The sequence below is a fragment of the Limulus polyphemus genome, unplaced genomic scaffold (genome assembly GCF_000517525.1).
Source record: "Limulus polyphemus unplaced genomic scaffold, Limulus_polyphemus-2.1.2 Scaffold115, whole genome shotgun sequence".
Taxonomy (NCBI): domain Eukaryota; kingdom Metazoa; phylum Arthropoda; class Merostomata; order Xiphosura; family Limulidae; genus Limulus; species Limulus polyphemus.
In genome coordinates, this window is record NW_013665725.1 from 49916 (window position 1) to 63607 (window position 13692).

A 13692-nucleotide genomic window follows, 5' to 3' on the forward strand; every position below is an offset into this window, starting at 1 on the left:
GGTAAAAAGAGTAGCCCAAGAGTTGGCGGTGGGTGGTGATGACTAGCTGTCTTCCCTCTAGTCTTACACTGCTAAATTAGGGACGGCTAGCGCAGATAGCCCTCGTGTAGCTTTGGGCGAAATCCAAAAACAAACAAACAAACCTAGCTTTATACAAAATATTTTCTTGCTACTATATAAATTTTCAATGCACTATTGTGAAACACTGTTTTAAATATTCTCTATTACCATCTACAATATAGCCAAATTATTTTGTCGTCCTTTCACCTTCCTAGCCTGGACATAAGTTCGCACAGTCTAAATAATATTCACAGCTGGACATTGTGTATACCAAGCCGTGGTTGTAGTGTTCCACTAGCCTCTTTTTCATTTATATATCGTTCATCACATTTTTTTTTTGTATGCTTGTGATCATTCTCATACTGGAAGATGAGTTTGTGCTCCTGGTGGAACGGCATGATGAATCATAACCCGCATCTACATGTTAGCAGTCAGGTTGCCATCAATTTTATGCAGATCAACGATACCGTTAGCTGAGATGCAGCCCCAAACCTTTACTGATCTCCACCATTCTTCAATATCGATGTTGTGCATTCATTACTATTTTTCTCTCGGCCGTCAATTGTTGCCTAAAAATTCGGACTTGGATTCGTCTGTAAAAACTACACATCTCTAGCATTGTTCATTCCACTCTTTGTTGTCTGATGCTAATTTCAGCTTTTTTGGTTTGGTTACTTCTTTTCACGCCCATTGAGACCTTGAAATACTTAAGATCAATTTTGATGGTTTAGGTTTTCTACCTGGACCACTTCTACTATCAAAGTGTCAGTTTCATGTACCCTATACAAAGTTTTCCCATATAACTTCCACTGTAACATGAGTTTTTTCCGCAGTGTTTCGCATAAAGTAATATTTAATTACTGTTTTAGTATCATTACACAAACAACTATGGATATGACTAAATCATCTATATAAGATCTGTATAAGTTATCATTATAATTAAATTGTTTTCATTGTAGTTTCTAATTAATCAAGTATTTGGTACATGTGTATAATCGAAACATAGATATGTATATTTTTAATTGCAATTAGAATGACAAACTCAGGCATATATTAAAAATATATGGACACACACATGTGTATACATATGTATATATATAGATGTGAAGCTATTTTTCCAGCCCCTTTTTCAATCGATATTGTATTCTATGTTTCCAAAATTAATTAATTAAATTTTGTGATAAATTAGATATATTTCATACATATTTATTAGATTATATTTAAAGGATATACTTTTGAGTTGTCATATTAGATTGTGCTATAACAGTCTTGCTATGAATTCGATGATTTAATACTTTGTTGACAAGCAAGTAAAAAAAAATATCTTACTCGTTTCGTTATATGAACTTAATGGATATTCAAACACGCCTAGTGGTTGGCAAAAACGTTGCGATTAATGGTTATGAAAAACGAGGATAGCTTGTTATACGCTGACTAGATAGTTTTTTAATAGAATATGCGATTAAACTTCTATCTGAGTTTAATGATGTTCTTCATTGAGAAGCAGAAATAAAATTATCTTAATGAAGAATATTTTAATACCTACCCATTCATTAAGTTGAATAAAAAATGAAAACGTACTCAAGTTTTCTTTTGCAATTAAATTTCTCAGATGCGAGTGTTTCATCCGTTTCTTTGAAGTTGATAAAAAATAATTTACTGACTACAAAAAAAAAATCCGAATTATAAGTAACGTTTATTTAATTGGCTCTTTAAACTATCACTTAAAACCTAACAATATTACGAGATCGAGTCAACACAACATGGTTGAAAGTAATAATAGGTAGGCAAACAATGATTTAAAAACACAAGGAAGAGTTTTATTGATGATGGAACATACTACATGTTTAGACAGAACATTGGTCTGTCTTCTTCACATATGACCAATGTTGTGTCAAACATATATTATGTTCCATCATCAATAGCCTACCAGTGGCACAGCGGTATATCTGCGGACTTACAATGCTAGAATCCGGGTTTTGATACCCGTGGTGGGCAGAGCACAGATAGCCCATTGTGTAGTTTTGTGCTTAATTATAAACAAACCATCATCAATAAAACTCTTCCTTATGCTTATAAATCGCTGTTTGCTTACATATTATTATATTAGCAAAATGTGCTTCGTTACTTAAGTATGGTTAAAAGTTTTACAAAAATATAGTTCCTTTGAATAATATTGTTGTCCAGAATTATTTTAAACATTACTCTATCATTCAATAAGCACAGAACGTCTATTAAAGTATCATTTATTAACCATTTTCGTTATCTGCTCGAATTTATTAGCTAATTATCATGTATGGCAAAAGACTGTCAAAATACGAAATAAAAATAACCTGACTTTTTTGAGCTAATTTAGACACAAAAAAGGCCTGCACGAAAGGGGTTAAGTCATTTTGTAAAATATTCAGTAACAAATTACACCTATCAAAATCCATTGTTTCCTATCTATATTTTTGTGTAAACGCATTATTAAGGTATGAATAGGGCAGTATTTCTGCCTTCGTTTACTGCAATATAGTTCCAAATATACAAATCTCTATAAAACAAGCTGCCTTGCAGCGAAAGAAAATTGTACCTCAAACTGAGATGTGTAGGCATTTAAGTTCCATAAACATTCAATTAAATTCATACGATAAACCAGTTAACCTGTTAAATGTCTAATGAATAAACCTAATATAATTTCCAATTTTAAAAGTTTTTCACTGAAATGAAATAGTTCTAAATATATGTTCACGTGATTATCAACGCTTTAATAAAAGCTGAGGTTTAATAAAAATGGTTTTCTCTTTCGAGTTATGTCGAGTAGACTGGCCAAAGAACAATTCCATCGTCGTGAAAGCCTTACTAACCAAACACTCCAGAATATCATCGTTTCAGATCAGTAACGGTTTCCTTTCTTTATTTTGGTCTATATATTTTATATTCAAGTCTGTATTTCTAAGTTTTCTTATAAAATGCAATATTTCAAAAGTTAGATGAAAAGTTTCGATCCAGTGTGACCGATTCTGTTAGTGGATCACATCTAGTGATGTTATCCTTAGGCCTGCGTGCTTTAGCAGACGAACATGTGTGTCCGTTGCTTCAAATAACCTTTTTGACATTGAAAGGAGGTCACCCGATTACTGTTCGCACATGTATATTTTTTTAACCAAAACAATACTTGAATCCAAGCAATATGTATGAAGCTTCGTGAAGGTTATGAAGACAAAATAAAAAAAAGATAAGCATACATTATATATTTATAGATATACGTGAATTGTTTGAAGTATTTGAATTATATTCGAAAGTGTGTCTAATTTCAATATAATACGAACACTTGAAGTGGATTAAAGACTTAACCGTTTCTGAGACTGCCATATATTATATAGAATAAAATATAAGAATGGTAGAAAGTTATACAGCTAGTTTCGAAAACAAATACTTACGAGGCTCTTTGATGACCGGTAATAACAAGCCGTTATTCAGGGGTTCTGAAAAAAAACGTATCAGATGAAAAAAGATTCCTTTGAAGATTGTATATAAAAAGGCATAAATAAACTGTTTAATAATAAAAATAGTTAGGCAGGTTTACAGAGCTGGATAGAAGGACCGAGGGATATAAATAGAAAATGATCCTTCTTATTTTTAATTCAACTTCTGCGCATTATTGAACGCTACCTAGTGGATAGAATGTTATGTTCCTTTTACTTACACTAGCCATTAAGGAAGCAAAGGTTATATAAAGAACAATGTTAAATAATGTCCCACTTCCTTCTTTCTAATGGCCTCATTAGATTGTATACTAATTGTATACCCTGCTTTGTGGAATGTAATAACTGACTCTTTTAACTGATTAAGTACTTGTGTTTTTAAATTCAAAACCAAAAGCCCATAAAACGTGGAAATATTCCTTGTTTTTATTCCTATTCTGAAGTAAAAATCCTAAAACAAAATATCCTTTCTATACCGTCGGGCAGTTTTCAGTTACCATATCACGAATTACAGTTATTCAGTCACAGCTAATTCTGAGTGAGGGATGCTAACAAACAAAGAAACAGACACACACACACAATGGATCGTATTCATAGTAATAATTAAACATACAGAAAGAAGAGCCTGTTTGTTTGTGTAAACAAATGTGAAAACTAATTGGTTGTGATATTAATAAATTAAAGGATAAGGTAACAAATTATGTAACAATTAACAAACTTGTAAACGAATAAGCAAAATAAAATGAGAAATAATTAAAAATGAAAAATTATGATTCGTTTAATTAACAAAAGAAGAACAAATAAAAGAATGAGGAAGAAGGGGTTTCATCATCACCTTCATCTGGATTCGGTTTATGTGTGTGTGTTTTAGGGTTTGGGTTTGTTTTGAATTTCGCGAAAAGCTACACGAGGGCTATCTGTGCTAGGCGTCTCTAATTTAGCAGTGAAAGACCGTGAAAGAATCTATAGCCTTAGCATATATCTGCGGACTTACAACGCTAGAAAACGGGCGGGCAGAGCACAGATAGCTCATTGTGCATCTTTGTGCTTAACTACAAGCAAGCAAACCTTAGCATACTGATTAAGTTGGTAAGTTAATCGTTAATGTGGTAATTGTTTGAGTTGTTCTTACCTGTTGATGGGAGGTTGAGTCCTAAGTTAATATTCTCTTCATTAAACTGGAAAGACGCTTTGAATCCTTGACCGGGAAAGTGACTCTGGCTATAGAATTCAATGTATAAATCAGGACCAGTAGAGAAAAATTCCACGAAATCATGGTAGTTACATAGTTGTCCAATTAAGGAGCTACGAGCATCCTTCCCGTCATGCACTTTGATTTTGTCTACACTATATAGACAGCTGTAGAAGTAGGCTTATCAATTAGATTTTTATTAAATAAACAAATTGCTCAAGAATAAAACTAAATACCTAAAACTTCAATAAATAATTAAAATCAACGTTTTATATTTAAACAGTTTTAAAAACTTTACTGAAACCATTAACGGCTTCCACGTGTACATTCTTTCGACGTCGTCTTCCAAACTGTGTGAATATTAAACGTCGACTTTAATTATTTATTAAATTTTTAATAATACACAAGCGCTGATCATCATTCATATTTACTCAATACCTTGTTTTAGCCTTATATCTTTCATCTCTGAAGGTTTCCTTTATGGTACAAGAACATACTTACGATTAATTACTAAAATCTCCTAACGACCAAGACCCAGATTTAGTTGTGTTATATTCCTTCAGGGGGGATTACCCTTTATAGAGAATATTAGTAGGGCGAATACATAAGAAAACCCACAAACGAAAAAGAAGGTCGCAAGAAAATCAAATGGTATGAAATAAAATAATTTCACGTTGTGTTGCATTCTGATCTATTGATCACAATAATAATTAGAGTGAAAAAAAAAGATGTTGGCGTTATTACGTATGAAACATAGCGTCATGCAGTGTTGTTTCAAAGTTGCTTTCGGCAACATACCGTCTTAGGACTTAGCTATTACCTAAAGCAACTTGGAAGTTGTGTAGTTTTAAGAATTGTTTTTATCTTGTAGTTTCAAACTGCAACTAAATAGTTAGAAAGTGATTTGAGGTTAAATTAATTTCAATCTAGTTTAAACTGTTTTTTTTTCACCAACAAAGATCTATAAAAAAAGTAGTACCAACCTATTTTCAACCCCCTTTTTTTAATGAGAATTCTTCCTTGAGGGTATAGCCATCTGGTGAGTATTAAGTAACCCCATCCCCCCATTAAGAGACCCAGTCGTTTGCGAGTAGCTTAATTACCCTTAAGTTTAATGCATTACTTAGCAGAGACTTAGATAAACGAAGTCGCATAGTGAGTCGTGAATAAAACATAGCAAGGACCTATCCGGATAATAGAGCTTTGAAAAATGTAATATAACATTGTATTTTTCTTTAAAAATAACTAAATATGCATCAAAACAAAAAAGGTGAGCGATCGATCATGAGCTTAAGTATGTCTAGAATATCAAATAAAAAACAGGCTGAAAATTTCATGTCTGTTTCTAGTTAAGCACAAAGCTATCTGTGCTTTGCCCACTACGGGTATCGAAACCCGATTTCTAGCGTTGTACGTCCACAGACATACCGCTGTGCCACTGGGGCGCAATTAGATATCAAGTGAGATAGTAAGGCAAATAATGTTTGTTTGAATAGCATGATGTAGTTCTTTGGATTTATTTTGAATTTCGCGCAAAGCTACACGAGGACTATCTGCGCTAGCCATCCATAATTTAGCAATGATACATTAGATGGAAGACAGCTAGTCAACACCATCCACTCCCAACTCTTGGGCTACTCTTTTACCAACATATAGTGGTATTGACTCTCACTTTATAACGCCCTCACTGCTGAAAGGGCGAGCATGTTCGGTGTGACGAGGATTCGAACCCGCGGCCCACAGACTGCGAGTCGAGTGCTCTAACACTAGGCCATGCCATGCCCAATATAGTTAAGCAATAACCATTGAGCCATATAAGCTCAAAGAAGAAAGAACACTTGGAAAGATGACCTTTAGTAACAAAATACTATTTAGTGTATGAATAATTCACTCATTTCGTTAATATAAATCAGTGTTCCTACGCAAATATTTAATGATCACTGTTTTGTTGGAAGATCAATATTTCTATAAACGTCACAAGTTATAATAACAGTGAATATTGTGAATTCGTCGTTTTGACAGTTATTGATCAGTTATTTTTCTCACAAACACGGCCAGATGTTAAACACTTTCAGTTGAATATTGTATAACTAGCCTCCTAGTGGCACAGCGGCATGTCTTCGGACTTAAAACGCTAGAAACTGGGTTTCAATATCCGTGGTGGGCAGAGCAGAGATAGCTATAACTATTTATTTAAATAATAATAATAATATAATCGATATGGAAGCAAATAAAATGCATGGAATCGAAAGGAAAAGTAATAGTTGACAAATATAAAATTATAAGATATAACGTAATGATGTAATGGTCACCCTATAGACGTTATAGTAATAGAGTTATCAAAACGCTTCTCAAAAATGCAGTGGTAAATGACTGAGATATATTGTTAGATAAATGTTGTACTGGAGAAAGATGTTCATGATCCATAGACAACTCTCTCCAGATGAACAAGTATTTAGAAATGTCTCAATCACTTTTATTAATTATATACAGCTCTCTTTAGCCAAACATGTCTCTAAAACAATCTCTCAGTCATTTATACCATACACAACTCTCTCCAGCCCAACGTGTATCTAAAAATATATCAGTCACTGTTATTAATTATAGACAGCTCTATTCAGCCCAACATGTCTGTAAAAGTCTCTCAGTCACTTTTATTTCATAGACAACTCTCTCCAGATGAACAAGTATTTAGAAATGTCTCAATCACTTTTATTAATTATATACAGCTCTCTTTAGCCAAACATGTCTCTAAAACAATCTCTCAGTCATTTATAATGAATATACATATGACTGAGACTTTTTCGGTACATTTTGGGCTAGAGACAGTCGTTTATAATGAATGAAATTAGTGCCATGAAATATCTCTAACAAATATCGATTGAAAAAGGAGTCATGAGTATTCTCCTATGTTTCATTAGCTCAATGCTCGAATCCTTTCCAATAAACTGAATGTATGTATGAATATCTGTATAAATATAGATGAGTCAGCGTGGTTTCACGCTTTGGACTCGTAGTTGGATAGTTACGTTATGATATTGTATGCCCAAATGTCTTGTAAAGGATCGGCAAGAATTTAACTCATATATATATGTATGTATATGTTTGTGAAGATAGCATAATAGTTATATTGATTTTAATTACTAGAAGACAGAGAGCGTAATCTAATGACGTAGGAAAGGTATCTATGGATCTCCTTCGCTACTGGCCCCTAATTTCGTAGATACTATTATTACCAGAGTACATTTTGTCATTCCTACATGGTGTTTTGTATGTACGGCACGCCCCCTAGTGGCACATCGGTATGTCTGCGGACTTACAACGCCAGAAACCGGGTTTCTATACACATGGTGGGTAGAGCACAAATAGTCCATTGTGTAGCTTTGTGCTTAACTACAAAAAAACGCACAGCACTTTCTTTTGAAACCTAATTGTTTGCAGTTATGTTTACACACACACACACACACACCTAAATGACTTAGGTACTCTCGCCTCCTTACTTTGTTCTCCCTCGGAAAGCTAAATGTTCTAGTGAAAAAATAAGTTATTAAGCCTACCTCATGTCTCCTTGTTGAAGTCGAACTTTTTCGAAATTAACTGTGACTTTCTCGTTATATTTTCCCATGAAGTGGTACGCACATCTAACATTATGTGGATAAGTACTAGGATACAGAGGAGAAAAGAAATATCCTTTACTTTGGGATTTATTGCCCCTGAAGAACTGGTAGTCACAGTTAGTACCGAAGAGTGGCTCTCCATCAATCAAAAACAAACCTAGAACAAGAAAGGGAGATAGTAACACTTGTAAGAACTGAATTAGATAATCCTTTCTTTGTTGAACATTGTGAGGATATCAACAAGATTAGAAAATTTTACTAACTCATCTGTTGAAGATCATTTAAACTACGGATTAGGAACACAAATAGACAAATACAGTCTTTGCCAAAATGTTTGCATGTTTTGTAACAAATAAGATCATTATTATTAAGATGGAATGTAAATACATTTATCGCTGTCAAACTGAGAAATGCATGTTATATTAAACATCTACGTTTGTAATTTGTATAATGAGACAAGTTCTATGGAAAACATGAACGATTTATTAGAATGGCAAACAATTTTATCAGACACCTGTAGAAAGATGTGTAATTCAACATTTCAAATATCACAACGAAACTTTACTAAAACATACATAATGACAAAATATAGCATCAGATTATTATAAATAGCGTTTGTAACCTTATATTGGTTCATATTAAACATTCGGAACTTGGTTGGTCCTTCTCGTACTCTAATAACCTCTGCAAGGCGACGTAGTATGCTGTCGATGAGGTTATTAATGTAAACCACCGTGATTTCATCCCAACTTGTCGCTAGAAGGCGCTGCAACTTAGCTACAGTAGCTAGTTTAGGGTCGTGGTTAGCAATTTTCTGACTCCGTTCTGCTCAACAGTTCTCAATGGGATTAGAATCTGTAAACTATGCTGTCAGTGACAGCCTTGTAATGTCCTCCTGGTCGAGATAATTATGTCCATTACATGCATTGTGGTCAGTGGTATTTTCGTCATAGAATACAAAGTTATTACAAAACCTTGACCTAGCATATGGCAGAAATATCGTCTTCAAGTGGTGTCTGTAGGAGACGCCATTGACGTTTCCTTGGAGGATATGAAGAGCAGTTTTCCATCATGATAATTAACTGCCCAAATATGTACTGCACCACCTCCTGTGTGTGTCCCCTGTGGGACAGACAGCCTTCCCTCGTCAAACACAAACGACAAATACAAATCCTACCACGAGTTTTAACAAGCCGGAAACAGGACTCATCTGAAAAGATGACATGTCACCAGTGTTTTAACTGTAAGTTGACATGCTGTCTTGCTTAAGTAACACAGTGACGGCGGTGAATTCTGGTTAATATCGGTTTGAAGATAGCCCTTCTTGCAAAATAACATTGTTTGGTCAGTCTCATATTCACTGTTCTTCTGGATGCCCTGAAATGAATGTGTTCATGATCTTAAGGTGTTGCAAGAGTTCTTTCGACTTTGACGTGTTAACCTGATCAAAACACGGTCATCTGGTCATCTCGGGCAGTAGTTGTTTGGTGTCTACCAATAGACTTTCCTGGAACAACATTTTCTGTAGTTCAATAACATTTAAGGATTCTGGATACAGTACACTTGGGGTACCCTACTGTTCTGGCAATGTCCGTTTGCTTCACATCATAATAACTTCTGTCATTTGACGAAGCATGACTCTATACCAAATACAGAGAAATTGTTTGAATAAGCATTGATCTGTTTCGAAAACGATTAAACCAAAAGCACACCATTTTATACAGAACAGGTGTGTGTGTGTGTTATTTTTTGACGAACAAACGATCAAAACAACTTATACAAACTAGAATATCAACTTGTACATGTTTGTCTGATCATACACTACCTTCTCTGTTACTACTCGGGCATTTACTCAATAACTACTCCATACAGGTAGACAACAACATCAATATAGAACAGTATGTAAACATTTTGGCTAAGGCTGTTTATGCATGGATGGATAAGTGAAATGAATAGATAGAGAATGATGTGTGTATATAAGTAGTCGAGAAAAAAAAATCCTTCGTTATCCATCAGATTGTTTTATGTTGGATATGCTAGCTATTGAGAAAACCAACAAAATTAGTCTGTCATTAAAAGTTTTTGAAATCAGACGAGTACTGAGAAAGTGATAATTTATCGTTAGGGTCATTAACTTCTTCGAAAGTGGTTTTCACTTTAATTTTTTATTTTTGGGTTGGTTTTCTAATGTAACGGGCTGCGCTAAAAAAAGGTTTTTCACCTAATGATTGACGGTTCGTAGTTTTTGTTAGAAAACAATAACTTAACGAGATCTGGAGGTTGCAGTATAGAAAGAATTGTCAACAACGATTGATAGATTATTATCGATTCGGTATAGAGTTCTTAATCAACCTTTTGTCCTTCAAACAGCAAGTGTTATATGAATTTCACACTTCAACCATTGAAGAATCCTCAATAACCTATACATTTAAACCTCACCGCAAAATATTATATAAGTATACAATTTATAGTATATATATACATATAAGAAAAATTCCAAAACTTTTTAAAAATCATCGCACTTTCAAGCCGAAATACAAACGTCATGACGGAGATTACGTGTGGTAATAGCACCCAAAAACTTTGGGGATATTCCATCTATCAGACAAAATCCAAAAAGCAGATGAGAAACCAGTTAGCAGTCATGGAAGATTAATTAAGGGTGCAGAGTTGAGTGCTTATACACACAACGTCTCAATTCTTACTGCCTTTCACTGTCTGCAGCCAGATGTGGGAAGGCAGTAACCCTTAAAAAGATGTATTAAAGTCAAAAGTAGAAATACAATAAAGCCACCCCAAAAATATTTCTACTAAACATTACCTACCATTCTTCGTCCTTAAAAGTTTTAAAATTTCCTAAAGTAGAATAATAACCACACTAATAAGTATATGTTTCAGAGGTTGAATTACTATTAGCAGCCGTTTTTAATATTATGACAGTGAAGTTTTTGGTCTACATTCTGATATTCACTCTCATTTGTGTTGGTTAACAGTACAAAAGCAATTAAGTAAATTTAAAAACGTTTACTATATGTAATGGTCCAAACGTGTCTGATTTACCTGACGTTTAATGTCTACTTTTGATTACCAGTAAAATTAAACACGTAAGTCGAACGTGGTATGTCTCAGTTAGACGTACCTTGGAAGATATCGTTATAAATACGTGCATGAAATGATGTGGTTCACGTATTTTTAAAGACTCGTCACTGTATTAAAAAAAAAAATCTGGTGCACTATTATGTTCAAACTACCGGTTTTATTAAATTTTCATAATTATAGAGTTGCTCATATCTATGCAAAATATGACATAATAAAAATCTTGGCTGCTTATCGAACCAGTATTAATGAGGTGGAAACTACATATGTACACCTACTTCTGTTTAGAAAGCGGTAGGTTCCTCTGAATCCAGTATTGTTTCCTAGTCTCCAGTCTGTGTGGAATTCGAATATAAGAGCAGGACCGGAGGAATAGTGCGTCTGATCAATATCTCCTATCTTCCCACACAGTATTGTATTTTCTAGAGTTTTTTGATCTACTGCCGCCTCTTCTAAATGAAGAAATAACATCACGTAATCTCCCAGACGGCACCTGTGGTTCAAATCAAATGAATCCATTAAAAGTTGTTTGAAGAATCAAATGAAAAGAAAATCAAACTCATATAGGTTGCTTAGCTGATAATTACATTATACGAGAGTAAGTTTGGGGATAATGAAAAATCGTTAATTATATTTGTACTTTGGAAAAACGCTGTATTTTGAATTATGTTGGTAGGTTTAACACCCCAAGTCATAGATGGTGTGAATATTCAAAAAATCATTATCTGGCTCTTGATGATTTTGATTTTAAGTATCTGATGAGGTTATCTGTCGCTTAAGGACTAATTGATTAAGTTTTGATGGCGTTCCAGTACAGTACGTCCTAACGATATTAAAAGTATACGTCAATGGAAAAGAAAGGAATATCGATATGCAATAATATTATTGGTTAGAATACGGGGTTCGCAAAAAGAACTATAGGGATTTAAACTGCAGTTATCGACAACAAAATTTGTTAATATAATTTTTAGTTTATCATTTCCGAAACTGTAACTCAATGATATTTCTTGTAAGTATGAAAAATAACATCCGGAAAATGTCCACTACGAACTGCTACACATTGGCGTGTACTAAGGATGACATTTTTAATTGCATAGGTCAAAGTTTCACGCGTGTAAGACCATTAATTTTTGTCTTTCAAATCCTGTAGTGTCCGTGGCTTGTTGTTATACACTCTTTTCTATAATCCCATAAAAAGAAGTCCGCTGCTGACAACCCGGGCATCATGGAGGCCAGTTTGTGTCTCTATTACGAGAAACTACCCTGTTTGGAAACAGTTCACGTAATACTGTCATTGCTGCATGTGCTGTATGACAGGTGGCTCCATCTTGTTTAAACCTCAATTCCTGTTGATGACATGTTCAGAAGGAGCAACCTAAACAACAAGTTCTCGACGGTATGCTCTTTGAGCAACAATAATGGAGCATTCATTCTTGAAATAAAGCTCAACAACATGAGTACGCTGTTGGATTTCCCACCTGTTCATCCTGTAAATTCGAACCCTTAATCTTTATTCAGAAAAACACAAGCAACGTTTGTCATTAATACTTTAAACAATCTAACTATATCAAATCCCTACATTTCTTTTCTATACACTGTTGACCAAGGAAAGAGAAAACAGTTAAACTACTGATGCTATTCAATAGAAGATCCGCCATTACCACATTTCAAGTTGTGACTGGGAGTGAAAAGAAGATAATCTCCATACACTGTTGACCAAGGAAAGAGAAAACCGTTAAACTACTGATGCTATTCAATAGAGAGTCCGCCATTACCACATTTCAAGTTGTGACTGGGAGTGAAAAGAAGATAATCTCCATACACTGTTGATTGAGGTAAAAGTAAACGTTAAACTCTTGATGCTATTCAAATACAGAGCTCGCCATTACTAGGTTTCAAGTTGTGACTGGGGGTGAAAGGAAGATAATATCCATACACTGTTGACTAAGGTAAAAGAAAAACATTAAAATCCTAATGATATTCAAATACAGGGTCCGTCAAGATTATCTTCTTTTCACTCCCAGTCACAACTTGAAATGTGGTAATGGCGGACCCTCTATTGAATAGCGTAAGGAGTTTAACGGTTTTCTCCTACCGTGGTCAACAGTGTATCGAGATTATCTTATTTTCACTCCCAGTCACAACTTGAAATGTGGTAATGGCGGACGCTCTATCGAATAGCGTTAGGAGTTTAACGGTTTTCTCCTACCGTGGTCAACAGTGTATCGAGATTATCTTCTTTTCACCTCCCAGTCAC

General features: G+C 34.3%; 1 protein-coding gene across 1 annotated transcript in view; it reads right to left on the reverse strand.

Annotated features, from left to right (window-relative positions):
* The window catches only part of LOC106471744 (suppressor of lurcher protein 1-like), a gene marked incomplete at its 3' end in the record, with an annotated part of 187705 nt that overhangs the window by 48224 nt on the left and 125789 nt on the right, over positions 1–13692 (reverse strand). Inside the window, exons 4-7 of the mRNA XM_022401295.1 lie at positions 11714–11928; positions 8280–8496; positions 4663–4889; positions 3486–3530 (exon numbers count right to left, since the gene is read on the reverse strand). Coding sequence (XP_022257003.1) covers positions 3486–3530; positions 4663–4889; positions 8280–8496; positions 11714–11928 — 704 coding nt within the window. The remainder of the gene's footprint in view (positions 1–3485; positions 3531–4662; positions 4890–8279; positions 8497–11713; positions 11929–13692) is intronic.